General features: G+C 49.7%; 9 protein-coding genes and 1 non-coding gene across 10 annotated transcripts; 9 read left to right on the plus strand and 1 right to left on the minus strand.

Moving 5' to 3' along the window:
• Positions 1-2,537: 2,537 nt before the first annotated feature.
• Positions 2,538-2,664, plus strand: VTN77DRAFT_t142. The gene has a single exon. It is a non-coding gene; the product is annotated as a tRNA-Leu (tRNA).
• Positions 2,665-3,820: 1,156 nt separating this feature from the next.
• Positions 3,821-4,318, plus strand: VTN77DRAFT_1065 (uncharacterized protein; the record flags this gene model as incomplete). Its single annotated transcript, XM_069416756.1, has 1 exon — positions 3,821-4,318. One exon carries the CDS (start codon positions 3,821-3,823, stop codon positions 4,316-4,318), a length of 498 nt encoding a protein of 165 aa, XP_069273094.1.
• A 38-nt stretch (positions 4,319-4,356) lies between these two features.
• VTN77DRAFT_1066 (uncharacterized protein) lies at positions 4,357-4,923 on the plus strand (the record flags this gene model as incomplete). The annotated part of the gene is made up of 1 exon (XM_069416757.1): positions 4,357-4,923. The coding sequence occupies one exon, from the start codon at positions 4,357-4,359 to the stop codon at positions 4,921-4,923; it is 567 nt and encodes a 188-aa protein (XP_069273095.1).
• Positions 4,924-5,409: 486 nt separating this feature from the next.
• Positions 5,410-5,674, plus strand: VTN77DRAFT_1067 (uncharacterized protein; the record flags this gene model as incomplete). Its single annotated transcript, XM_069416758.1, has 2 exons — positions 5,410-5,443; positions 5,487-5,674. 2 exons carry the CDS (start codon positions 5,410-5,412, stop codon positions 5,672-5,674), a joined length of 222 nt encoding a protein of 73 aa, XP_069273096.1.
• A 532-nt stretch (positions 5,675-6,206) lies between these two features.
• Positions 6,207-9,427, plus strand: VTN77DRAFT_1068 (uncharacterized protein; the record flags this gene model as incomplete). Its single annotated transcript, XM_069416759.1, has 8 exons — positions 6,207-6,333; positions 6,391-6,620; positions 6,681-6,989; positions 7,049-7,739; positions 7,795-7,891; positions 7,953-8,433; positions 8,485-8,595; positions 8,651-9,427. 8 exons carry the CDS (start codon positions 6,207-6,209, stop codon positions 9,425-9,427), a joined length of 2,823 nt encoding a protein of 940 aa, XP_069273097.1.
• A 1,054-nt stretch (positions 9,428-10,481) lies between these two features.
• On the plus strand, positions 10,482-14,039 carry VTN77DRAFT_1069 (uncharacterized protein; the record flags this gene model as incomplete). The annotated part of the gene is made up of 2 exons (XM_069416760.1): positions 10,482-10,930; positions 10,985-14,039. The coding sequence occupies 2 exons, from the start codon at positions 10,482-10,484 to the stop codon at positions 14,037-14,039; spliced, it is 3,504 nt and encodes a 1,167-aa protein (XP_069273098.1).
• A 995-nt stretch (positions 14,040-15,034) lies between these two features.
• On the plus strand, positions 15,035-16,127 carry VTN77DRAFT_1070 (uncharacterized protein; the record flags this gene model as incomplete). Its single annotated transcript, XM_069416762.1, has 2 exons — positions 15,035-15,194; positions 15,259-16,127. The coding sequence occupies 2 exons, from the start codon at positions 15,035-15,037 to the stop codon at positions 16,125-16,127; spliced, it is 1,029 nt and encodes a 342-aa protein (XP_069273099.1).
• Positions 16,128-16,669: 542 nt separating this feature from the next.
• VTN77DRAFT_1071 (uncharacterized protein) lies at positions 16,670-18,412 on the plus strand (the record flags this gene model as incomplete). Its single annotated transcript, XM_069416763.1, has 4 exons — positions 16,670-17,084; positions 17,159-17,260; positions 17,312-17,392; positions 17,451-18,412. The coding sequence occupies 4 exons, from the start codon at positions 16,670-16,672 to the stop codon at positions 18,410-18,412; spliced, it is 1,560 nt and encodes a 519-aa protein (XP_069273100.1).
• Positions 18,413-19,604: 1,192 nt separating this feature from the next.
• VTN77DRAFT_1072 (uncharacterized protein) lies at positions 19,605-20,231 on the plus strand (the record flags this gene model as incomplete). The annotated part of the gene is made up of 3 exons (XM_069416764.1): positions 19,605-19,798; positions 19,866-19,993; positions 20,104-20,231. 3 exons carry the CDS (start codon positions 19,605-19,607, stop codon positions 20,229-20,231), a joined length of 450 nt encoding a protein of 149 aa, XP_069273101.1.
• A 1,156-nt stretch (positions 20,232-21,387) lies between these two features.
• VTN77DRAFT_1073 (uncharacterized protein) lies at positions 21,388-21,846 on the minus strand (the record flags this gene model as incomplete). The annotated part of the gene is made up of 1 exon (XM_069416765.1): positions 21,388-21,846. The coding sequence occupies one exon, from the start codon at positions 21,844-21,846 to the stop codon at positions 21,388-21,390; it is 459 nt and encodes a 152-aa protein (XP_069273102.1).
• Positions 21,847-22,798: the final 952 nt, after the last annotated feature.

The following is a 22,798-nucleotide window of genomic DNA, read 5'->3' on the forward strand; positions in this document are numbered from 1 at the left end:
AATAATATGATCATAATCATAATCCGGGGCAAGAGCGACCAGGACAGTCGATCTCCTGTGTCTCGTCAGCCAATCAGAGCGCGGCGATAACAACTTTTGCAGGGCCAATCAGACACATGCCCTGCTCCCGGATGCGGTTAGCCTGCTGCCCGCTGTGGGGATGCAGGGATCTTCTCCGCTGCCCGCTAACCCGCAAATCCTGGATCGTAATAATACACTAATAATAATCTTTAGGTAATCACGACTGGGGTTGGATTCAATTCAGCCAATTCTGGACAGAGTACGGAGTAACTCTGGGGACGGTGGGAAGAGCATGGAGCCAATGGACACGTGTGTTTGAAACCAATTTCGTTGGAAGCAGCCTGAAAGTGATTGCCTAAGATGGATAGAGTACAGCAGATATAGCTTCTTTTCTGCACAACAGATACAGGGAAGGTCCACCCAGCCCCGGTTGCTCGTGTGAGTCGTGTCTTCGTTAAAAACAACTTTGCAACCCAGCAACCATGGTTTTAAGGTTGGGATCCCTGCTGTATAGCAGACAGTGAGCTGCTCACAGGTGGCTCAAAAGACGGCACACCCTTGTAGCCTTGTAGCCTGGTTCCTTGCCCATTTCTTTTCGTACAACCTTTGTAGGTTTAGAAATTAATTAATCATTTCTATTTTTTTTAAAAAAAAAAATCAAATATTTCTCTTCTCAACTTCTAAGTTCTAGATAACTGACTGTTTCTAAGAAAGTGGAAAAAAATCTTCTTCTTCTTCTTCTTCTTCTTCCTACCTGAGGATAGATTCAACCCACAACTTCACAATCTACATGCTACCTTATATTATACATCACATACATTTGAGGATGAAGATAATTAAGGCTTTGGTTTGATTTTTATTATATTCTATTCTATCTACCTACACATCAATCTAACCACTAGCTAGACTACGTGATGATATAATCTAAACTATCTGTTCATTTCGAGGACATACACAGTGGAGAGACCTCATTCTATAAAAAGCCGTGTTTTGAAAAAGAAAAACCTATTATTAGTAAGAATATAAGTAATGTATTTCTCCTGAAAGCTGATATTTTTTTTTCCTCGTATAGAAATTGATATTTCCCCTAGGTGGCATTTTTAAAAAAAGGGAAAAAAAACTCACATCTCTCTACATGCAGTGTTTATTAGCAGCCAACCATCAGATGACCATTCTTATATTAGATGTTGATTTCCTTATAATACTCATGTTTGCTATTGCTATACATAGTAAAAACGGTCAGTATCAGAATATCAGTAATACTGCTACACTACCTGTAGACCTTGAAGTTTAACCACCCATCAATTGACGGTTCCTAAAATTACTACAATACTCTCCCACCTGCCCTCTACCTCTCCCGTCCGGTGCGGTATTATTGAAAGAAACGTGTTCTTTTGTCAAGGTATGTAGTAGGTAGTATTGTACCACTGTATGTAATCGCCGGGTTTTGAGAAACCATCAATTGACTGTTTGTAGACAGTTTCTCAAAAGTTATACGTCACTGAGAATTTTTCTATATGACTAGGTACCTGCTTCTGAGAAATTGGCATTCAGCAAAAAATTGACATTTAGAGAAAAAAAAGATTAATGACTTCCTTTTTTTATAACAATTACTTATGAAGGCTTATCTCTCTTTTTCTCTCCGCCTGAGGCTGAAATAATTTAAACAATGATCATTATTATACAATTAGCATACTTACATCAACAACAACATTATGAGATGACTTTGGGGAGAAGATTGTGATTTCTATCTAATCTAAGTATTATTAGACTATACTTAAGGTGTGGTAGAGAGATAGATACTCTACAAGTCCATACTTTGGAAAAACCATTCTCAAAAGTTGCCTTTTTTCCCGAGTAACATTTCTAAAAAAAAAAAAGAAGAAAAAAATATTAGTGGCTAACCATTGGATGATGGTATGATCTTCCGTTATATAACTGCTTCCTCATAATACTCATATTTGCCAATAGCAAAATTGATCAGTCGAGCTTAGATAACTCTCAGTTGACAGTTTGTATAAACAAACACACCAACCCCCCCCCCAGCTGTCTGGTACGGAGGTTTCTTGCTTTGTTCCCGACTAGGAGTGTCTTCATCGATTCTTTGTTTGAGCTTTTGTTTCTTTTCTTCTATTATTATTGGAAAGGACTGCACCTCCTCTTTCGCTTTCTTTCTGTCGGATATTTTTTTTTCCTAATTTAATTCTTCACTCCTAGGTGTACATACTTTACATACATAGATGGTTATATTAGTCGTCTCCGTCTTTTGGGAATCAGTCGATCTAAGTTCTTCCGTTTCATCACCCTGCACGTCTGTCTACGTATTTTCTTTCTATCTAAAGGTACAGTACCTCAGGTGCCTGGGTAGGCAGTTAGGTAGGTATGATTATATTATATTTACTGTAACGACTGAAAATCAATCCCTCTGATGCCCTGCCTTCCTGCAGTGACCCAGCTTCCGCGTCCTTTCCGAATTTTTTTTGAGTTACAAGACAGCCGCAACAATTGTATGACATGGCAAGATGGCCGAGTGGTCTAAGGCGCGGCACTCAAGCGCTTACGTATACAGAGCTTGTACTGCATAGAAAGCAGTATAGAAATGCCGTGGGGCAACCCGCGTGGGTTCGAATCCCACTCTTGTCAGGATAAACAATTCTTTCTTTTTTGCTCCTGTGACATGTGGAAATGTCCTTTTTTTTTTCACTTCGTTGTTTTTGACCCCACTGTTCAATCAATTCCTTGGTTTTTTATTCGCGGTTCTACACCGCTTCCGTTTTCGTTCTTTTCCCCCAATAGTAACCAAGCGCGATAGTGCAATAATGGGTCTTTATTTCGTGCGATTGTTATCAACGTTTCTTGTACGGAGTATCGTCACTACCGTGGAAGGAAAACAACTAGGTATGAGGTATATGGTGGGGTAGATCGCTGGTGGGGGCTGCAGAATACAGTTTTATGACAATAGGACAAATTAATATTAGTATTGCGCGTCTATGAAGTCGGCTAACTAAGAGTAAATGTGTGTATGTATGTACTCTGTACGAATATCAAAGAAAACATTCCTGTTGGATAGGTTCTTCAAGTTGGCCTCAGACAACAGATTGATAGCAGATTGATATCAAGACGAAGCAGCAACTAGCATGACTCACATTACAGCCCTTAACGACTATGACTACGTCGAGTCGCAGCTTGAACAGCCTCTGCTGCCGCAGACGGATGAACCAACCGCTTGGAAACCGCCTAAAGGATTCCTCTGGATCGAAATAGGTATGTAGACAGGGAGCAGCAAGCATCCTAGATAACTGTGCTGACATCTCAGCCATCTTCGCCAACGTCTTTCTCGCCGGATTTGACGGCACCATCACCGCCTCGACCTACGCACTCATCAGCTCCGAGTTCAACTCAGCCAACACTGCCTCCTGGCTGACGACCTCTTATCTGATCACTAGCACGGCCTTCCAGCCTCTCTATGGCCGCTTCTCCGACATCTTCGGCAGACGCCCATGCTTCTTCACCTGCACGATCGCTTTTCTGATCGGGTGTCTGGGCTGCGCAGTCGCCCAAGACATTGTCTTGCTGAATGTGATGAGAGCATTGACTGGAATTGGCGGAGGGGGATTGATGACTATGGGTATGAAGACTATCCCCCTTCCATTTCCATTTCCATTTCCTTTTTCCTTCCTTCCTTCTTTCTTTTCTTTCCTTTATCTTATCTTATCTTATCTTTTCTTTTTTTAAACTGAACTAATCAGCTGAAGCCACCATTATCAACTCCGACATCATCCCCTTCAGAAATCGAGGCATGTACCAAGCTGCCCAGAATGTGCTTCACGGCTTTGGGTCCATCTGCGGCGCCTCCATGGGCGGTGCCATTGCAGACTCCATCGGATGGCGCTGGTGCTTTCTCCTGCAAGTCCCGATCTCCGTGTTCGCTCTGGTGGTTGGTCATTTCGTCATCCAACTACCAGTACATGATGATCAGGGCGACTCCAACCGGCTCCGTGGTGTCTGGCGACAAGTCGACCTCTCCGGGGCTCTGCTTCTTGTCCTGGGACTTTCTATCCAGTTGGTCGGGCTCAGTCTGGGCGGCAATGAGCTGCCTTGGGATAACGACTGGGTGATCACATCGCTCATCGCAAGCGTTGTCTTCCTTACTTTGTTTCTCGTAGTGGAAGCCAAAACGTCGGCTGTCCCTGTTATTCCTCTGAGGATGTTACGAGGCGTCCTGCCAGTCTGCACACAAATAGCCAATGTTTGTGTCGGGATGGCTGCGTATGCTGTACGTTATCTTTCGAGCTGATTAGCCTTCCTGACCACTGACTTGAGCAGTATCTATTCATGCTTCCCCTGTTCTTCCAGGTTGTTCTCTTGGATTCTGCCAGCAAAGCCGGGGCCAGACTGGTTATTCCATCCCTGGCAACGCCTGTTGGCGGCCTCATTGCAGGCATCGTCATGTCACGCTGGGGCAAACTCGCCTATCTGGTGCGAGCAGGCACGTTTTTAATGTTTGTAGGCAATTTACTGGTCGTGCTTCTCAGGTTCGACGATTCTGCCTGGAAATACTTTGTCTTCGTGTTTCCCGCCAATCTTGGGCAGGGTATCGTCTACCCCGGGATCCTGTTCAGCTTCCTGGCCGCATTTGACCACGCAGGTATGCTGCAACTCATGAATTCGAGAAAGGAAGCTAACTTCCCAGATCACGCTGTGTCCGCTTCAACCGTCTATCTCATCCGTTCCATGGGTACCGTTTGGGGGGTTGCCATCACATCCGCGATCGTCCAGAATACACTGCACTCAGGCCTTGCGAAGGCCCTGAGTGGAATACCAGACAAATGGAAAGTAAATCCATTTCACTTAAGCCTGAGAAGATCGGTTGTGATTTATGAGTCGTTGCTGATCAATTGATTTCACAGGTAATCGAGGACATCCGACACTCGGTGTCTGCCATCTACAGCCTCCCTCCAGACATCCAGATGGCCGCTCGTCTGGTGTATTATGACGGGATCCGACGGTCGTTCACCGTGTCGGCCAGTTTCGCGGCCATTGCCACAATCACCGCGTTGTTCGTCAAGAGCAAAGGCTTGCACCGGTCGAGCGACGCCTGAAGCAACTACGGATTTGCAGACTGCGATCTGAGGAGTATGGGTCGAGCTGTTCCAATCTGATCAGTCGGTTATCGAGAAGATCCAGTGGCCCGAAGATCGTTGACATTCCGTCAGTGGAGTCCGCCTGTCAAGTCCATCATGCCATGATGGGCATGCCTTATCAATCTGATGATATCTTAGAGATAGAGAGTAATCTTTGAAAGGGAGTTGAAGAGAGATGAGATCTTACCATTATGGGATGCACAAACTACGGGGGGTCACGCAGGTGATAGTTCTAGATTAGCACATGGAACTAGCGAAATCCGCCCCTGTCAAGCGCTGTTATTCTTAGATTGCTAGACCCCATGCTAGGCCTCATTCTAGACACTAATGGACGCCTCACTCGGCCGCCGAGTCCCGGCTCTCCGGGCTCCGCCACGCCCAGAGTCTGGGCCAGTAGCGGCCCCGCAGCGGACGACGACAGGGCGGTCCGGGGGCGCCTGTCCGGTGGCTCTGCTGATCCTCCACCCTGGGAAAGCAGGCAGCCGAATTCACATGCACGAGTCGTTTAGGTAGCATCAGATGACGACAAGGGCTCTTGCAGTTCATGTGCCTAGGTAACCTGCCGGTTGGTGTGTCCTGGCGGTGGCTTGCTGGAGCAATTGATAGTGATACTCCATTCAGTAGATCTGTTTGTTGGGAGAGCCTAGAAGATCGCGGCGGGGCGGTTGTTAGCCGCACCTTCTTCTGTCAGCTGCTACTAGCTGACTCCACAGGGTCCAGTGACTCCAGCATCATGCACAAGCAGGATCTCTCTTTTTTTGGCTTTGCTTTTTCTTCTCTTCTTCTTTTCTGTAATCTCTCTTTGATGAAAATAGATTAGCAGCCGGAGATTCTTCCTGCCAGAAATCTGGCGCTCTGCAGGTCACTCCAGCAGAGGAAGAAAGAGCTGCATTCTCCGCGCGACGTCATCCCTTCGGAGCCATCCTTCCTGTTTCAATACATCAAGTTCCTCTCCATCGGAAGCCTTGCCATTCCGAACTTATCGTGACTCTCAATCCCATTGTCGAAAGAACCTGTGACTTCAGGACAGGCCATCTCACGATGACGCCGCAGCTCGATTCTCCGAGCTCGGCGGACGGCGTGGGCGACGCAGATCCCGTGCAATCCTCCAAAAGCAACAGCACCAGCCCGCCTCCAGGACACATCCTGACGGGCAAACAAGAGCACTGTACAGACGAACAACCCCTACTTGACTGCTTACTGCGCGTTTTCTGACTGATCGCAGACCTGAAGCGGGAGCTCATCAGTCGTCAGGTGCGGCATGAGATCTCCGAGCTGGCGTCCCCTACCGCACTGCGGCGGTTTGGTGCTCCCTTCAAGTCGGATTACGGAGAGGTAGCCCCCGTCGATTCGGAGTTGCCCATTTTACGCTACATCTTCGTTCACCATATCCGCAATTTTCCCTTCCTCGACAAGGCCCACGAGAAAGAGTTTTGGCAGGATCGGTTGCAGGTGGTGCGTCTGCGGCGATTCACGGCTGTTGGGAGGTCGTCTAACTGACCTCTGCTTATTTAGTTCCTCGAATCCTTCGCAAACAAGCACATTTCCTCCTCGGAAGATCGCCTAGAAGAGACGAAGCGCCGGAAGTTGGCCAAGAAATGCGAGAAGCTGATCGAGTTGATGATGGTGTCAGGCATACCAACAGCATCGGGATATGAAGAGCGCATCAGGTTCTCTGAGATGGAGGTCGTGGATCGTGGTGCCAATGAACAGGGGCTGCTGGTCAACACGCCTGACGGGCATGACATCAACGGCTGGGACGTTAATGTCGCTGCCGTCAGGAGCACGTCGGTGAAGCGCACCTTACGATATCATCAGCACGCAGTGAGCAACAGCATAGTCCAAATCATAGGAAACATAATTCACCGCTAATTGAAGACAAGGAATTCATTCTCCGAGTTCGTCGTGCTGGGAAACCCGATATCTATGTCGGCAGGAGATATGGAGAATTTGCGCAACTGCACAAGCGACTGCGTACCGAGTTTCCAGGCAGGATGCTCCCGCCTCTTCCCAAGAAAAACAAGAGTTCCCTCACCACCAGCCTTTGGGGCTCCGGAGATGATGACGCGTCGTCCTTATCGTCTGTGTCGACCCAGGAGGCAGGATATCTAGAAGATGGGCCGTCCACCTCGGACCGATTGACAATACCGGCCGGATCCCACCAGCGCTCGTCATCCAGGTCCTCCTCACGATCGAGGTCGCTCAAGTCTCCCAAATCGCCCAAATCGCCCAAATCGCCCAAATCGCCCAAGTTCCCCAAGTCGCCCAGAGCCTCTGGGGATTTCTCCCGTGAGAACGTCGTCCTGTACCGGGAGGAACAGCGAGTGTCGTTGCGCGCGTTTCTCCGTACCATTCTGCAGAACAAGCGTGTAGCAGAATCCAAAGCCATGGAGGAATTCCTGACCGCACGGCCAATCATCCTCAATGAGGAAGAATTGCTGGACGTCCAGCGGAGGAAGGACGCCGATGCTGCACGACTTGAGGAGCAAGAAAGGTTCTACGAGATCGCCCGACAGCGTGCCGCTGAATTGGACGTTTACATGGAGAAATTCCGGCGGGACATCGTGGAGAGGAGTGAGTACTGCGCCCCTCGTATGTAAAGTGCCCGGCTGAGCTGAATCTTGTGTAGATGGTTTAACCAAACTGTTCGCTGAGATCCGGGAAAAACCGACGATCCAGGATCTGAGCCCGGAGTATCAGAAATTTGCTGAATGGTTGAGGATCGAGTGAGTCTTCAGCCCGCTGTCCTCTAGCTTGACTGATGCATTCTGACTGTACTTTCTGCAGGGTTGCTGCAACGATCTACCATCTTTTCCTGGCCGAAGATAACTCCCCCGAACTTTTCGCCCAGTTCAAGAAGATACATTCTCTGATTCCCTACACCATCCTGAAGAATGTGATTCGCATCGCCAACCCGGCCGCTGTCATGTCCGGCGTCCTTGATCTGTTTCTCGCCCAGCCGTTCGGTTCTCGTTCTCTGCTCCAACGCATCTTCTCCATGACCTTGAATGACGGGATCCGATCTTTCCAGAAGCCTATTGACGCATTGGTTGCTAAGATCGAAGACCCTGTCGTGGCGCAGAAGTTAAAATCCTTCGTCGACGCTGATGAGTCCGTCAAAGCCTTGATTCGCGAGGAAGCCAAGGCGGAGGACGTGGATCTCATTGTCGCCATTCTTCGATCTGAACATATCTCCCCAGAGCTTACCTCTGAGCAGATTGGCAAGATATTCAACGGGTACGTAGCGTGGAACAATGCCGTCGAGAATGTAAGTAGTCGTGCCATCTATACTGGATGATTACATTTGACACCAGGCCAGGTCGATCTGGAAATGAAACAAGGCGCGCAGTGGTTTGCATACCTGAAGCAACTGCTCAAGCTCTATACCCGTCAACGGGACAAGGCCATGATGCTGAACATGATAGAAGAGGTATGGTATGCTCTTTGCATGTCGACATCGTCAATTTGGCTAACGCCCGTCCCAGCCGGTGACGCTCCAACTCTTCCGTGATTTGTTCACCATCTTCTATGAGCCCCTGGTCCGGGTATACAAATCGGCCAACGTCTACAACAGCATTACTGACTTCGCCCAATTCGCTGATGATGCCATCTCCGTGATTGAAAAGGCGCAGCGACAAGATGTCTCTGCCGATCCGAACCAAACGGTACAGGCATTTATTGATCTCTGCGCCCGACACGAACACAACTTTTACAAATTCGTCCACGAGGTGCATATCCATGACAATGGCCTTTTTGGATCGCTCATGTCCTGGCTCGAGGACATTCTCGAGTTCTTGCGGAAGGGCCCTCGAGGTGGCAAACTCGACATCAACGCTCTCTTCCAGGGAGCCGTGGATGCCAACCAGATTGATAAGGAGGTTGCTATCCAGGAAATCAATGCTCTAGTCAAGTGGCAAGAGGACCGCAAGAGGTGGCATCATAGTAAAACCAGACAAAAAATGGCTGCAGAAGGGACGGGTAACGACTCGATCCCCGGCAGTGCGACATTCCGGGGTAGTGATTTCGGCTTGGATGAGGCCGATCTCGAAGATTTGGCCATCGCGGATGACGAGTCGGACGTGTCTGATGAGGACTCTGACGATGACGACCTCGATCCCATTGCCGCCGAGCGCAAACGACGGGCCCGAAAGCAGGACCATCTCCGCCGCAGTGCCGGAGAGCCTGTGAAGCCGGAGGTCAAGGAAGTACACAAGTTGCAAGACGCATTCAGGGCGATGCTCCGGCAGGTTCTGGCCGACTAACGGGTGATCGGCAGCTTACGGTCTTATTCCAGCAGGGAAATATTCCTCGTTTGGTTCTTCTATTCTATTGTCATGTGGCCTCCTCTTGGAGCATGGTATGAATCGCATTAATAGAGCGGCAGAAGTCGATTTGCTTTTATAATGCTATTGTTAATCGTAATGTTTGTTCCCCCCTACAGACGCTTTTTAAAACTTCTATGAACGAGTATAATTAATTACTAGAAACCATCTGTCTTGTGATCCTATATATCTTTCTCCCTAGCAGCGGTTAGAACAACTTTGGAAGGCTAAGGTTGGTTTGTAGGATTGAGGTTACTGCAGTAGCTTGACCCTACTGTCTCCGTCCCTCATCCGTCATCCTCATCTTGTTTCCAGTCTCTTCTGCTCAAGTAAATCGCATCATTTGCTCTCCGCTATACAATGCATGTTGAAAGCACAGCCTCAGCTCGTCCCTTTCACAGGTACGCAGGAACAAGGATGGTCTGGGAGGCGGTGCAGAGGTCTAAGGTCCGTGCCCATCGATCCCCAGCCAACAATCGATCGATCGCCCAACAGCTTCTGCCTACCAACTAATACTCCATACGGAGTAGGTATTACAGTAGTAACTTCTGACAGTTGACAGTGGACACGGCTCACCAGGGGCAGCAGCCAACTAAGTCAGCATGTGCATGTCGCCAACCAGCGATTCTTCATGGCTCCCCTGTCGCTCCTTTCCCCCGGTCGTTTCAGCCGCACAGCCCATCATGCCGGCTCCGCGACGTGGAACCCTGCAGGTTCTCGTGACTGGAAGTATCTGTTAGACCGTTCAGCTCGCACTGCAGTTATTTCCCTCTTCCCTTTGCCGAAAGCGCATTCTTCTTGGAGACAAATTCGCGCTTCTGGGCGGACTCTTCTCTGGAAAGCCCTCAACGGGACTCAATTGCTGTCCATGTTGAAAGAGAGCTCAGTACGGAGTAGTGACATAGCTCCATGTCGCAGCACTTCATGACATAACTAGACACAATTTCTCCTCCCCCACAAAGCCCGGTTCGGATAAGATAACGACGGCAAGACAATGGATCCTGTTTCCGCCTTTGGCGTCTTCACCGGCGGCATTCAGGTCGTCCAGGTTATTGGCCAGACGATCGCAGGACTGGCGTCGCTGCGAGGAAAATACAAGAATGCTGATCTAACAATCCGTTCCCTAATTGGAGAGCTGACCACGATCAAGTCGGCCATCACTCAGCTCCATGACTGGTCCACATACAATACCCAGAGCTCATCTCGCAACAAGGAGTATGATGAAGGGCTGGATGTCGCCCTAGATGGCTGTCACGCCATCATGGAGGTGCTTTCCGAGGAAGTCTCGGCTCTGACTCACAATGCCGCTGGAGAGGACAATACCGTCCTTGGATTCAAAGCGCGGGTCAGATTGGTCTGGAATGATGAGATGATGAGAGGCCTGGAGGATCGACTGCACGCTCAAGTGCGCGCATTAAACCTGCTCCTACAAGCATGCCAATGGTAACGAAATCATCAGACTCTGTCGTGTTGTTTCGAATTCTGACTACTCTACAGCCGATCGTCCTCAGAACAAATCGAGCTTCTCCGGAAAGTGGAGAGTCGCAGAATTATTCAGAAAGTCGCCGATGACACTGTGACTCTTCGAAGTCGTACCAGTAGTGCAGTGGGATCCCAAGCAGACAGCCGTTCGATCAACAATCGTCTATCGTCTGTTGGGGAGACCAACTTCGACTTCGACGACGCACTGGTCTCTACCGATGCCTATCGGCGGGCGCTCCAGCACTCACGATCAAAGTCCGATGCGAATGCGGCCATCGTCCGAGATCCATCCAGAAGGACCGTCATCACTTCGAGCGACGAAGGCTACGCCAGTCACAATACAGGAACGACCATCCCAGCTAGATCCCTGTCAACAACTTCTTCTGGCGGAAAAGGCCACGTTCTACGACCCAATGATTCCGTCCTGCCGGAACATGGTCGCAGCAAGAGCGTATCTTTCGGCGCGAACCCAATTCACCACTCCGATCAAAATATCCGGAGATGGCAGTCTGCCAACGCTGCTTCCTTGAGAACACCGTCGTCGACAGGATCCAAGCGAGAAAAATTGCGATCAGCCTTCCGCCGACTGAACACTTCGAGTCTGGCGAACTTGACAGCATCGCCGTCTCGTAACCTGGTAGTCAGTCCCACCGCAGGGTCGACTAGAGGCCGTCGAGGCCGCGAAAGTGATTTCAACACCAGCATCGACCTGACCTCGTCAGACGGAGCCACTGCTCCCTTGATTGTCAAGGCCGCCCAGTCGGGATCTCGTTTTGACGTCGAAAGACTCATCGAAAGCGGTCACGACATCGAGGCGCGTCATATCTATTCGCGCAGGAACGCTCTCATGGTCGCTGCCCATTGTGGGAAAGAGGACATTGTCGATCTGCTCATTCAGAACAATGCCCGACTCAACGCATCGGATGCGTCCGGGTCCACCGCCCTTCACTTGGCTGCATGCCGAGGCCATCTTGCCGTGTTGGAACTGCTGCTGATGGAAGCTGTGGACCTTGAGGCGAAAACTTCGCATGGGAGGACTGCTCTCTGGGTTGCAGCCAACAACGGCCAACTGGGGGCTGTGCAGTTGCTTCTGGCAAACCACGCGAAGGTCAATGCTCGAGCAGACAACCAAATGACAGCGCTCCATATCGCGGCGAAGCAGGGCGATGTTGAAATCGCCAGCTTGTTAATCTCTCAAGGAGCCGACGCGGACGCAAGAGATGCCACGATGATGACAGCGCTTCATTACGCCTGTGAGGGAGGCCATCTCCCCGTCATCGAGCTCCTGCTCAACAACAAGGCCAATATTGATGCCCCTGGCAGTGAACGGAGGACTCCGCTCATCTGTGCTGCGGCAACTGGGCAGTTGTTAGCGGTCCAGATGCTTTTGAAACGAAAGGCTACCTTCCGATGCCTGGACGAAGGCGGGATGACCGCTCTCCATTGGGCTGCCTTCAACGGGCATGTTGAAATCGTGGATCTTCTCAGCCAGAAACGCGGCGCTCTGTCCATGGCCAATATTCAGGGGAGAACGGCCCTGCATCTGGCAGCGATGAACTCGCAGTTTGCCGTGGTAGAGTTTCTCTTGCGGAAGAATCCGCCGTTGGACATTCGGTGCCAGTCTGGTCTCAACCCTCTTCATTATGCTTGCGTAGCGGATAGCCCTGAAGTGGTCCGGCTGCTGCTGACGTCGGGTGCGGACATAGAGGCTCAAATAGAAGGCACGCAACAGAGGCCAATTCATATCGCCGCGGCAGGGCGATCGGTACATTTACTCAGTCTGCTCTGCGAGAAGGGAGCGTCTTTGGAGTCCCGGGACGCAGATGGGGACCGCGCTCTGTGCGTCGCCTGCCGCCATGGCCATGTTGCTGCTGTGCAGAAACTCCTCGATTATGGTTCCCCTTTGCATTTGCGCTTCCAGGCTCGATGTCATGAAGACTCGCCTTTGTGCCTGGCGGCGATGGGAGGCCATCTGCCTGTGGTGTCGCTTCTGATCAGTCGCGGGGCATCAGTACTGAGCAAAGATGAGATGGGGTGGCAACCAATGCGCTACGCTGCATATTATGGACATCCAGAAGTGCTGGAGGTTCTTCTGTCATGCACTCCCTCGCTTGGGGGTGCAGATAATGGTTCTGTGGCTGATTACTTTGGACTGTCTGCTGAGAGGATTGGATTCGCCCCGGACGCAGATATCTCAGAGGACCGGAAGAGACGCGTCCTTGATCTTTTGAACCGGGCACAGAGGCAGCAAGCCCCGATCACGACGACGACCTTCCGACCTCAGCAAGTTGCAAACCATGTGGCTAGTAATAGATTCGCAGAGCCCATCAGCCAGCCCTCATTTTACTATCAATCCTCATCGGCATCAACATCATTCCCACTCTCGTCGTTTGCCACTCCGCCACAGGAACTTCCCAGCACTTTAGAACAGGGTCTTCCTAGTAGCAGATCGACGACCCCGGATCGAATGCATCGAGGCCAGCAAAATCCTCCGGGAAGCGAGAGCGAAGATTACCCACGATCCTTGAATTCAGTTCTTCAAGGCCGACTTTTGCCAGTTTTGCACGAGCAAAGTGCAAGATCACAATCTACGTCACTCCCGGACGTGGACCAGAATAAGAACGTGGAGGGTGCCGTGAACTCTCATACAAAGCAGCGACTGCTGCCGCAACAGCAGATGACGGCACCTACAGTCACCCAGTCTCAAGCAGGGCCGTCTTTAAGAGAACCACAACTAGGGCACGGTCATGATACCGATGCATCTCCATCCCAGGACCACAGGAATTACACGTCTCTGGTGACATCTTCTCGTGATGACAATAACCCTTCTCTTGGTCTCGTTTCTGCTTCTTCTTCTTCCTCCTCCTCTTCTTTTACTACACCTCGATCCATCCCCATCAGAACGGCTACGACTACAGCGGCGCCACCTTCTGTCTCTTCGCCTTCTCCAATTCCGCCTTTTCGTTCTTCACTTTCGCAACTCTCCTCCAGCGGAAATGATGGTGGTGGTGGCAGTCTCGCACCTGCAGAGACGCAGTCTCAGCCTCGTGAAGTGCTCGAGAACGAGTAACATGACAGGACTGAGCTACCTGCAGATAATCATAATCACCGCAACAGAAGTGCCTCCCGTTCTGACTCGGAGGAGTCGATCTCCTCGACCCACACGGCGCCGGAGCTTTATGAACTTCCACCATAGTACAGTACGTAATAACTAAATGGGATGATGTACATACATACCATTTGTCGGGAAATCTTTCCTTTGGATCAAAGAGATGTTGAAGGCGCCATCATTGCATGTCTTACACAAAATCAAATCTCGATTCCAATCCCTTGTTGATGATACCCCCAGGTCCCATCTTTCTTCCCTTTTTTTTTTTTTTAGACACAGACATTGAAGTGACGTACAAGTTAGGAAAACAATAAAAGGATCTCTTCATAAACCTCCTACCTAGGCACCTATCTCTGCTCTGACTGCAGACTGCAGCCTCCAGCCTCGAGCCCATCCTCCCTACCTACCATACTGCCTAAACTCTAGCACCATATCTACCCATATCTACCGTCGAAAAGGTGTCCTCCCTCGACAGAACTGGGGCCCCTGGCTAAATGGGTAGTTCGATCCTCGCCCGCTGGGGTTCTCCTGTTCGAAACGCGTGATGATCGCGGTTGTAAAATCCCCTTCCTTGTCTGCTGGAAGGTAGTAAGTAAGACTTCGGGGGTTTTCGTAGTACCTGCAGGTAGGTCCCGAAAGGGAGACCTCGAGTGTGAGCTTTTTGCTATATTTATATATATATATATTCTTTCGTGTCATTCTTGCAACGTAACTGAGCTTGTTCAAACTCTTGCTGTTACGATAGGAGAGAGACATACAGAGTACTCCGCAGATGTAACTATCCCCACCGGTTGGAGCTTGGGTGGGGGCTGACTCCGGCCCGCCGCAAACGATAACGCCGCCAGTTTCCATAGCGACATTCATCATTAACCACATACATGTATCGATTTGCTTCCGTCAAGAACACTGCATCTAGTATGGCTACATGGCCACAACACCTGGCATTTATTTGAAGAATGTTTAAAGGAACTGGCTGCCGCAACTTTGGGTCCCCTCGAGCGACGAAGTCGTGGCGCGGGCGCTTTATCGACGGCGTCTGGCATTGCGATTGCGAGCCCCGGCTGCCCGCCGACCGCTTTCAGACCAAAAATGGAGGCGTGAATCATGGACGGTGGTGTAAGTTGGGATACCTCATTACTGTATTGTCGGACTTATCCTGACATTATATATTCTGCTCCAGTCTATACCTGTCAACAACCGCAGGATAAACGCTGCAAGTTCTTTCTATGGGAAGACCAGGCGAAAACCCGGGAGAAATTCGCAGTCCTTTCCAAGTCGCGATCGGAGCCGGACACGCCGAATAAAACCCCTGCAAAGGCTGTGCAATCTCGTGGCGGCCTTCTTACACCGGCGACTGGTAGTCGTCAATGTGATGATGTGCGAGAAGGAGAGGTTGAAAGGACGCCTTCGAAGAGACGAAGAGGCCAAGATCTACCGGTAGATGAGGATTCGTTTGATTGGGACGATGACCTCGACGAGGAGGTACAACAGTTGTTGAGCCGTCCGCTGAAGCAACCCGATTTCGGCCTGGAAACGCCCCGGAAAGCGCCTCGGACTGCTACGATCACCTCACCGGGCAAGAGAAAGCTCATGGACACGGAACACGACAGTCCTACGAAATATCCAGTCTCTATTCATTCTACGATAGAGCTCTGCTCCACGCCTAGGTCACATTCTGCCTCACAGGTCGGCGGTGTGCCGCCTTCGTCAGTTGAGATCTCGACGACTCCTACCCCACGTCGCTACACTAATATGCTCTCTGCCCATTCCTCCGCCGAGATATCAACTCTTGCCGCCGAAACGCTCTCACTACTTGACCGGCATGATGTCGTGCTTCCGACAAAGGCCAAAGATGAACTCGTAGCGCTGCTGAACAGACACGATCTGAAGACGCAAGGCATCATCCGCGGGCGCGAGGTAACGAGATTGGCGCTGAAGGAAAAGGACGAGCAGATCAGAGAATTGAACGAGCGGATAGAGGGGTTGGAAGCAGAGAGGGAGATGGAGAGAGCTGTTATCGCGGGACTTAAGACGGAAAATGACTCTTGACTGGGTTGGATTTCAGAGTGGATATTATGTTTTGGCCGGACAGTTAATAGTTAGGATTCTTGTTCAGGATACCCCTGTTTTAGTTACGAGGAATATGACAATTTATGACAGTTTGACTTTCTCTTTTTCCCCGACATGTATTGCTTATTATCCCTGATATAACTCAATAATAATGAATGATTTTTTGATCGGAGACCAAGTTCAGAGTACTCCGGAGATCCTGTCGGTGTCATTCATTTCCTTATCTTATCACAAATCGGAGACGTCACGTGTCGAACAAGATCAAATCAAAAGTTTCGAATCGCAACTAAAGTTTTGACTCAAAAGAGGGGGACTTAAAACTGCCCAATGAAGAATTCGTTTTTTTCCCCTTAGCAATAAGATATCGGATCGTTTCTTGAACTGGACTTTTACTTAAATCCAGGAATTTGTACTGTCTCAGTCAATGTGGGAAATATAATAAAAAACCCCGTCTCTGATTCCAAAACTCCCGTCTAGTCTACTCACAGAAGCCGCCGCATTGCGTTCTTATCAAGACTTCAATGGACTCGCAACACCAGCAACAACAACCATCTCCCTCGAATACCGCCCCTCCTTCTTCTTCCCTCCAGAGAGACGGCGACAGCAACGGCGACAGCAACGGCGACATGCTCCCACCCCTCTTCCGCCCCCCCGTCAACCGCGCCATGCGCGTTCTCGACCGGTCCTTCTTCCGCAAGACGATCCCCATCTCGGCCGCGACGGTCTTCGAGAACTCCAACATATCGCGCGTGCGGAGCGCGCTGGCGAAGAGTCATGATCTGTTGGCTTTGCCGAGGCTGAATATTATTCGAACGGCGCCTGCATCGGCACCTCCTGCGGGACAGACGGCGGAGAAGGCGGAGGGGGAGAAAAAATCGAATGACGGTGGTCAGGAGAGGAAGTGTCTTATACTGCGGGAGGGGATTAAGCATGATGGTGGGTGTTGTTTCCTCGTTCCTGTGTAGAAAATTGAGGAAAAGAGAATCAAGGTTAATGGGTTATTTCTTCAGATGCGACGACGTGGTCCCCTACGATCAATGAATTGGTGGAAAAAGGCACTGTAGGGTTGGGACCCTACAATCTTGAACTGGACTACGATTACTGGAGCTATTGTATGAATTGCCAATGCCTTGAACTTCTTCCGAGCTAACTGACACGTCTAGACGATATCATCTCCTCAATCTTGCCGGAAGAGGAACTTGGGGGAGAGACACCGGTAGGCTTTACGCAGACAGGACATGTTTGTATGTCTCAATCTCTGTTTATGAGATCTTCTTTTTCGAGTTGCTGACTCTCGCCAAGTGCACCTGAACCTTCGCGAAAAATATCTGCCGTACAAACATCTCATCGCCGAGATCCTCAAGGATAAGAACCCCAAGATCCGCACCGTGATCAACAAGACGGAAGATGTGGGCTCCCACAGCGAGTTCCGTACCTTTCCATTCGAGGTCCTTGCCGGCGATAATGACCTGAATGTTGTCGTGCACGAGCAAGATTGTGAATTCCGCTTCGACTTCTCTCGCGTGTATTGGAATAGCCGCTTGGAGACGGAGCACCGTCGGCTGGTGGAGAAATTCAACGAAGGCGAGATGGTGTGCGATGTTATGGCCGGCGTGGGACCGTTTGCCGTCCCGGCCGGCAAGAAGAGGATCTTTGTCTGGGCCAACGATCTCAACCCGCACGGCTGGGAGGTGATGGAGGATGCGATCAAACGAAACAAGGTCAGGGAGTTCGTCACCGCCTTCAACATGGACGGGAGGGACTTCATTCGCAAATCGGCTCGGGATTTGCTCGAATCGGAACCCGTGAAAGTGACGATCGCGCAAAAGTCGCGACGAGAGAGGAAGAAGAACGATGATGGCAAGGAGAGCGTGCCTCCTCCCCAAGTCTTCGTTCGTCCATCAACGGTTGACCACTACGTTATGAATCTTCCCGCGACAGCCATCGAATTCCTCGACGCGTTTATCGGGCTATACGCAGGCAAGGAGTCCCATTTCGAACCGCACACCGACAGAAAACTCCCGATGATCCACGTGTACTGTTTTTCGGGGCACTCCGACGAAGAGCGGGACGATCACATCGACATCTGCAAGCGGATTTCCGAACGGATCGGCTACACCATCACGCCGGACGACACGGTGGGTGGATCTGGGAATCCAGACCTGGAGTTGGAGATCCACAACGTCAGACTGGTCAGTCCGAAGAAGCAGATGTTCTGCGCCAGCTTCCGTCTGCCGCGGGAGGTAGCGTTCAAAAGTATATAAATAGATACATATGTGAGAAGGTTGCTGCAGCAGTCTTCGTTGCTTTTTGCATTGCATATTGGAAGGCGTCTGGAATAGTAGGTTTAGGTAGAGCATAGTATAGAAAATTCAATCAGCTTGATACCCCGCTTGTCAAATATCATTCTCGAGTTCTTCGTTTGTAGGTCCAGGCCACTAACCGTCGATCCAGAACCATTAATAGAGCGGAAATTAGAGAGAACATCACTAACAGTCATGACCTCTGAGCAATGCTCAGGTTCTCAAATAAATCTCATCATATTAACTCTTGAGCAGCAGCAGTTAGAAATGAGATGAGGAATTAGGTAGACCATTTATTTGCTCAGATAAATTCGCGAATACAAATTAGTATCAAGCTGGAAATACTGTAGGTATTTCTGCCGGCAGAATGCCTAATGGCGGTGTACTTCCACTACCACATGAAGAAGGCGGTATGCTAACCCACTAACCCAAATATTCAAGTCATGTGACCCAGAAACCTCGCATCAAAAATCTGATTTTGGGGTCTCTCCGACATGCCATTTTTCATGTTGATTTTCGGACAGATGTGCACAGGAGGTCTGTATGCCTAACCCTAGGTAAGGTTAAAGGTCACCTGACCCCATCTGACCTCACATCTTAGCTAATGTGAACTAAATTGATGTTCAGACAGAAGTACACACGATAGCTATATGGCTACCTCTATAGCAGAATGTCAACTGACCTGACCCCTGTTACATGCTCCAGCTCATCTGTCCGAATCTCAGTTCTCCATTTTGATGTTCGGACAAAAGTGCACATAAGGTCTGGATGCCTACCCATAGGCTGAAAGGATGGGTGAGGCTGTGCTGGGCTGGGCAGCCTGGGTTGGCTGGAGCCTGGGCGAAGATTGTCCGCTGACCGCCATGCCAAGCCCGATCTGGAGATCCCGCCTCCGATGGAAAGTTCCCGATTGCAGTGTCTAGGTAGCTCTGTGCCTCCCCGCATATACCTATCCTATCTTGTTCGATTATAGATACTTCTTCAACTGCTTGCATTTTGCCACTCTATCTATCTGCCTGGACAGGCTTGATATCCGACTTCTACTATACGCTCGCTTGAAAATAAACGATAGCTTTTTCTCCGATTTCTGAGTCCGTAGCCAGCGCTCTGGTCACATCGCAATCACCCTTTGAAACAGAAGACAGACAGCAACATGAGCAACGTCCAACTACCAGCCCCAACCCATCGCAAGCGCGTCGTCCCCCAATCGGACCTCGAAGCCGCCGCGACGCTGAAACTGGGCGAGGACCAGAACACGCACACGCTCTCCCTGTCCGAAGCGCGTCTCGTCATCAACAAGGTGCTGGAGAACAAGCGGCGAAGCGGGAAGAAATATGAGGAGTCAGAGTAAGTAGCCTGCGTCCTTCGCTGCTTTTCTCGAGGCAAGGACGGTAGTGGACTGATCTGCGCGCAGGAATCTGATCAAGACGCTCGACTACTTAGAGGTGTTTGCGCGGTTCAAGGACGAAGAGAACATCAAGGCAGTGGAGCGCCTGCTCAATTCGCATACGGAGTTGGAGATGTTTGAGAGGTCGCAGCTAGGTTGGTTTCTTCCTTCCGTTTTTTTTTTCCTTTTTTTTTTCTTTTCCCCCATCTCTGTTCTGTTCGATTGTTACTCGATAAGAGTTGCTACTGACAGATCTCAAAAACAGGCAGTTTATGCTGCGACAACGCCGAAGAAGCCAAATCCCTGATTCCCAGCTTGCAGAACAAAATCTCCGATGCGGACCTGCAGGAGCTGCTGGACGAATTGACCAAGTTGCGGAATTTCGCCGAGTAGATGACCTTCCTACCTATCGTCCTTCGTATCGAAATCATCGATCAGATCACCAGAGGTATGCATTGGTGCATGCGGGCTATTGATTGGTATATGAGATAGATACTTATTATGTCTATGTTCTTTTTGTGTTCTGGTTCATACATAGTCATGGGGCTGTTTTTCTCAGTTGGTTTTCGTTTTTCGTTTTTTTTTTTAATCATTCATGATATGATATGATATGCATACATTTCAGCATGGAGTTTTGGTGTTTGTGTGTGTTTGGCAAGAAAGAGAGCAGGAAGCAGGGAAAAGTGATACGAAGAATTGCAAGATGGAGTTGTTAATAGAAATACATGCGTGATATTTACTGACTGCAGATGAGGTTGTTGAAGATGCAATATTATGGTGAAGAGAATGCTTGCCTATTCTCTTCTTTAATAAATTCATCCATCCACCAGTTGCTCCTTGCTCGGTTAGTTACTTCCAACAGGGGCATTGATTTCGTCTCTATTCAGGGATCGACTGGGTGAGACACAACGGCTGGCATCCCATCACATAGAGATCTATCTTGATTATCTTGATCGCCCCTTTCCAAGAAGAAAGGGGGAAATCTCATTACGGGTAGTTACACTGTAACCATCTTGAAATATCAAGTTCCTGATAGATACCATCAACCAGCTAGACCTTGCGCTAACGTGGCTAGTGATAGGTTTGATTTTACTCATTCATTCACGCGGCAGGAAATGTTCCTGCGTCCTCCAGATATCCTCTGCGAGATCCTTCAGGTCTTGCCGAGTCAGCTTGACATCTTGCTGCAAGGGCTTGCTCGGATCCGCAGGCCGTGAGAAGATCTTTTCAAATGGCAGAACGAGGCTTCCTCGGTAACCACGGTCGTACCGTGCGAACGAAAAATCTTGACTTGCTGCGTGGCAGTCGTAAAGGGACGTTCCCAGCGCTGAAGAATAATCTCTGGCCGATCCCTGTTGACCAGCAGGGTAACAGCCAGTTGCACGGTCGAGCCCTCGGTCTCCAGCCACGCTCTGGCTTCCAACGCCAGCCGATCCGCCGACTCTGCGAGTCCCGCCTCAAGGACAAAGCTGACATGATGATGTGTCGGCCAGGGTGCCCAACAGCTATCCGCCTCCTTGCCAAAAGGGCCAACCGCCCACGTCGTCGATCAAAGCCCACAGACACCTTTCTCCCAAGGATCATCCATCATCGTATAGATTTTCTCGTAGAACAGACTGTCAAACGCGGCCCTCGACACCTCATGATCGGGCGACGCCCGGACCTTGAACACCAGCGCCCCCGTCACCGTGTCGTACCCCGAGACTCGGGCGTATTTGCTCGCGGGACAGGCGTCGTCGACGACCTTGATGAAGTCCCTTGCTGGCACGTGCGCGAAGACGAGGTACTGGCACCGCGTGAGGTCGTCGCAGAGATTGTCGCGAGGGGCATCCAAGGCTGTTAGCAGGCTGCGTCTGCTGCTGAATTCGCGATATTCGGTTTCGTTGGGGAGGGCGTCTAGGAAATACGTCGAGAGGCCTGAGGGAGCTTTGGTGGGAGATCCATCGGGCTGATGAGGAGAAGAGTTGACGACGTCTTTAGGCCAGGATGAAGAGAATACTGATTTCATGATAGTCGGTTTGTTTGTTTGAACTTGCGATCAGTCAGTCAATTAGATCGTCGAGAATTGTTGTTAGACATAGATGATGTAGATAGAAAGGCCCCCCGACTGGCCAGGTAAACTTGCATCTCATGTTGGTGTTGCATCCATGAATGCCTGCTAATCTAACATAAACTCGATAGGCAGCCGTGACGATGATGACATATGATGGGCGTATCGAAAATGGATACCTAGGTAGTGATGATGCCAAAGACAATGTATGTACCTAGGTTTGGGTCAGTCATGTGACCTATAGATCATGCCCTAGTATATTACCTACCCAAGTAGGCAATTACTGGAGTTCCAAGGTTAATCTTGACACACTCCCTCTAGCTGGCATACAGGTGTTATGGTTTGGTTAGCTAGCTAGCTTCCTGCATGCTTCCATACTAGATAGACTGTGATTTTGATCCCTGATCAGACTTGGTTTACGGGGAGAGGCATATGTACGAGAAGCATAGCATGGATACCAACCGACAAGGCGAACAAATAAAACATGTACGGTACATATATAAACTGTTGACTTGTGTCGGTGGAGAGAAACGATAAAATGACTGAACTTTGATTTAATTAGCTCCTAGTATGGCTGCATGACAGAGGGAAACAATAGTGATTAGGAAAAGATCAAGAGAATGAGAGAAATGGGGCTGATTTGTAACCCAAAAACTAATATGGCCGATCAACTTCCATCACCTTCCTTTGTCTTTGGTATTTGCTTGCTTGCTTCACGGGTGAGATCACTTCCGCCTAGAACTCCTAGGCACTGACATTAGCATTGCTCTTAACTTCACAGTTCTACTGTCAGCAGGTTATTAAATAGTTAAAAAAATATAGTAATAGCAATAATGATAATAGAGGTCTTAATAGAGGACTTAATATACAAGAGATCAATACAGGTAAAGGGGGGGGGGGGGGGGGGGGG

Source organism: Rasamsonia byssochlamydoides, assembly GCF_041956645.1.
Source record: "Rasamsonia byssochlamydoides strain NRRL 3658 unplaced genomic scaffold VTN77scaffold_116, whole genome shotgun sequence".
NCBI classification, from domain to species: Eukaryota; Fungi; Ascomycota; class Eurotiomycetes; order Eurotiales; family Trichocomaceae; genus Rasamsonia; species Rasamsonia byssochlamydoides.